Source organism: Neodiprion virginianus, chromosome 7 (assembly GCF_021901495.1).
Source record: "Neodiprion virginianus isolate iyNeoVirg1 chromosome 7, iyNeoVirg1.1, whole genome shotgun sequence".
Classification (NCBI taxonomy): Eukaryota; Metazoa; Arthropoda; class Insecta; order Hymenoptera; family Diprionidae; genus Neodiprion; species Neodiprion virginianus.
In genome coordinates, this window is record NC_060883.1 from 13,689,078 (window position 1) to 13,693,206 (window position 4,129).

The 4,129-nt window shown below is 49.3% G+C and overlaps 1 protein-coding gene across 1 annotated transcript; it reads left to right on the plus strand.

Annotated features, from left to right (window-relative positions):
- The first annotated feature begins 384 nt into the window (after window positions 1-384).
- Window positions 385-3,678, plus strand: LOC124309438 (uncharacterized). Its single transcript, XM_046773101.1, has 3 exons — window positions 385-844; window positions 2,022-3,063; window positions 3,444-3,678. The coding sequence occupies exons 1-3, from the start codon at window positions 385-387 to the stop codon at window positions 3,676-3,678; spliced, it is 1,737 nt and encodes a 578-aa protein (XP_046629057.1).
- Window positions 3,679-4,129: the final 451 nt, after the last annotated feature.

The following is a 4,129-nucleotide window of genomic DNA, read 5'->3' on the forward strand; positions in this document are numbered from 1 at the left end:
TATCGTGAAAAAAAATACACGGTTCCAGGACTTCCGTTTCCGTTTTGAATGTGAGTGACAGGTGTGCGAAAGAGTGCGAGAGAAAAGGCGAGAATTTAGCAGGATAGCAAAGGTGAGGAGAAAAGGAAATAGGGCAGAGAAGGAGCGGGGAAGACATAGACGGGAGGTCGGGTGAAGGGAATAGGGAGGCAGGGATAGAAGGGAAGGGCGGGTGAAAAAGAAAGAAGGGGGAGAGTTTTGAGGTTAGGCAGAAAGAGCAGGCGGACGGCAACGATTCGGATAAGATAGGAATAGGCAGTGACACCTAGGGAGTAAGAAGGGGGATAGAGTTGACAGGTAGGCGGCGGATAGATAAGGTAGGGAGCGGTGAAGGAGAGAAAGAGTATGAGTAACGCGGGTGGCCAAAAAGAAGGGGAGAACAGGGAAGAGGAGGAGAAAAAGAAAGGTAGGCCGGGGGCAGTAGCAGCGTTAGGGAGGGATAGGAGGCATAGCCTTGGATCGGCGACGGTACTAGACTTATGGAAGAGAAAGCGGGAGGAGGAAGAGGAAAAAGGGGAGGAGGAGGTAGACGGGTTGCAGGAAAGAGAAAGAGTATTTGGGAAAAGCAGGAAAGTGCACCGGTCGCCGGAGGGTAAGACAGGGGAGGAAGGGAAGGCAGAGGGAGGGGGTATACAAGATATGCTACGGTTGATTAGGGAAGAGCTAAAGATAGGTCTAGAGGAGGTCAAAGAGCAGGGAAGGGGGATCAGGGAAGAAATGGAAAAGATTAAAGGCGAAATGACTAGAAGGGAAGAGCAGTGGGAAGTAGAGAGGGGGGAGATGAAGGAAATGATAAGGGATCTAGGTAAAAGACTAGAAGAGGTAGAAGAGCGGCGAGGGGGGGAGGTGGAAAGGGTAAAGGAGAGGCTGTTAGAATTAGAAAAGAAGAGTGCAGAAGGAGGGGGAGAAAGGCAGGTACAGGGGAATGCGGAAGTGGCGCAGGTAACAATAGATAGATTAAAAGAGATGGAGTGGGCCATAGAGAGGAAAGAAAGGGAAGAAAGAAGGGGAAATATAGTAGTAAGAGGAGCGAGACTTGAGAAGGGAAGAGAAAAGGAAGGGTTGAAAAAGATTCTGCAGCTGATAGGGGTAGAGGTCGAGGTAAAGGATATGTGGGAGGTAGTCGCGAAAAAGGGGGGAGAAAAGGGGATATGGATAGCAAGACTAGGAAATAGGGAGCGAAAGAGGCAGGTAATGTGAAGAAAAAGCCTTCTCAAAGGGAGGGAGGAGAGAATAGACGAGGATCTCACCTGGGCAGAGAGAAGAATGAAATGGAAGTTGAGGGAGATAGCAGCTATTGAGGAGAGAAGGGGAAACAGAGTAAGAATAGGGTATTCAAAGATCTGGATAGAAGGGAAAATGTGGAAGTGGGATGAGATAGGAGAGGTGCTTAGGGACGGTACAGGGAGAGCGAGGGAAGAGGGGCAAAGGGAGGGGAGGGGAAAAGTAGGGGAAAGCGATAGGGAAAGGTCAGCAAGCGAGGAAAGACAAGAGGGAAGTATAGAAGCACAGGGAAGGGTACGTGGGGAAAGGCAGTCGGGGGAATGGGCAGTGGGGGGGGGGACAGAGGCAGGTGGGGGGGGAGATAAGGAGGAGAGAGAGGGGAGTAGGCGAGACAGAAAGGGAGGGGTGGAAAGTAGCTTTTTGGAATGTGGCGGGGCTCGCGAGAAAGGATGAAGATTTCTGGAGGGGGCTAGGGGAGTGGGATGTAATATTTCTAATGGAGACATGGATAGAAAAGAAGGGATGGGAAAGGATTAGAAATAAGTTGCCAGTAGGGTATAAATGGGAAGTGCAGTATGCGGTTCGAAAAAATAGGAAGGGAAGAGCAATAGGCGGAATGCTGTCAGGGGTAAGAAGGGAGATAGTAAGTGGGGCGGGAGGGAGGGAAGAGGTAAAAGAGGGCATGATAACAAGGAAAATAAGTGTAGGGGGGGAAAAATGGGTAGTAGTAGGAATATACGTAAATGGGGACCTAAAAGAGAAGATAGGGGAATTGAAGGAGCGGGCAGAAGAGATCGGAGGAGGGGTAAAAGTGCTAGTGGGGGGTGATTTTAATGCCAGGACAGGGCAGGAGGGGGGAGGATGCTTGGGTGAAGGAGAGGAGGAGAGTAGGAGTAGGAAATCAAAGGACAGGAAAATAAACTCCGAAGGTAGGCAGCTGGTGCAATTTTTAGAGAAGACGGAATGGGCAATAATGAACGGGAACATAGAGGGGGATGAGGAGGGGGAATTGACGTATGTAGGAGGGGCAGGGGTGACGGTGATAGACTACGCTATAGGAGACATCGAGGTGAGGGATAGGGTCAAAAGGATAGAGATTGGGGTAAGGGTTGACTCGGATCATCACCCGGTAATAGTGTGGTTGAGGGGGGCAGTGGCTAGGACAAGGAAGGGAAAAAGAGTAGGGGGAACTAGTAGAGGAGACTGGACGGAGGAGGGTGGGATGAGGTTTGGAACAGAAGTCAAATGGGAGGGGATAGGAGAAGTGGATGTAGGGAAAGAGATAGAGAAAAGAATAAGGGAGTTTAGACGAGCCTTAGATGTAGGAGGGAGGGGAAGGGAAGCGAAAAAGGGATGGTGGGATGAGGAATGTAGGCGAAAAAAAGCGGAAGTTGGGCAGAGTCTAAGGAAATGGAGAAAGGGGAAGGGGGAAGGGGACGCGTATAGAAAGGGAAGAAGGGAATATAATAGGCTATGCGAGGAGAGAAAAAAGAAAGAAAATGAGGGATTCATAAAAGAAGCAGCGGAAGCAAAGACAGAAAGCAAGGTATGGGAGATAGTTAATAGGGAAAGAAAGAAGTGGAAGAGGGTGAATGAAGAAATAGGAGATCAGGAGTGGAGGGAGTATTTCATGGGATTATTAGGCGGGGTAGAAAGCAAGGTAAGAGAAGGCGGGGAGTCGGTGAATAGGAAGGGGGACGGGGAAGGGGAGCTGCAGAGGAAAGAGATTAATACGGTGATAGGAAAGCTGAGGGATGGAAAGGCACCAGGGGGGGATGGAATAGTTAGCGAGGTATGGAGGTATGGGGGGGAAGAAATGGAGCAGTGGATATGGAAAACATGTAACAGAGTTTGGGTGGGGGAGGGCTGGCCAGAGGATTGGAGGGAGGGATTGATAGCGCCGATAGTTAGGAAGGGGGAGGGGAAAAGGGTAGAAGAGTATAGGGGGGTGACTTTGATGCCAACTCTATATAAGGTGTATGCGATGGCATTAGCGGATAGGTTAGAAAGAGAGGTAGAAGAAAAGGGCTTGATACCGCAAAACCAAACGGGTTTCAGAAAAGGCATGGGCACCATTGACAATATACATGTACTTAATTATTTAATCAATAGGCAGGTGGGAAAGGATAAGGGAAAGATGGTGGCGTTTTTTGTGGACCTGAAAGCTGCTTTTGATTCAGTGAACAGGAAGGTGCTGTGGGAGACTATGGAAAGGAGAGGGGTGAGGGAAGGGCTAAGGGTAAGGATAGAGGAAATTTACAAGGAAACAAAGAGTCGAGTAAGGAGCGGGGGAAAGCTAGGAGCGGCGTTTTGGACAGCGAGGGGGGTAAGGCAGGGATGTCCGCTCAGTCCGCATGTGTTCAACCTGCTGCTGGCGGACTTAGAAGAGGAAATGGGGAGAGGGAGAAGGGTTAAGGGGGTGGAGTTAGCCGGCGGCAGGGTATGCACGTTAGCTTATGCGGATGATATAGTGTTACTAGCGGAAAGTGAAGAGGAAATGGAGGTAATGATTGGGAAGTTAGAAAGGTATATGGATAGGAAAAGGCTGACGGTAAATGTAGGGAAATCAAAGATTACGAGATTTAGGAAAGGAGGCGGTAAAAGGAAAAACATAGATTGGAGATGGAAAGGGAAAAGGATAGAGGAGGTGAAAGAGTTCAGCTATTTAGGGTATAGAGTAAAGTGCAATGGGTGACAGGAAGCACAGGTGAAAGAGAGAGTACGGAAGGCAGGGGTAGTAATGAGGCAGGTATGGGGAATAGGAAAAAGAAGGTTTGGGAGGGATTGGGAAAAAAGGATTTGTTTATTTGACAGGCTAGTATGGACGGTAATAGAGTACGCATCGGAGATATGGGGGTGGAGGGAG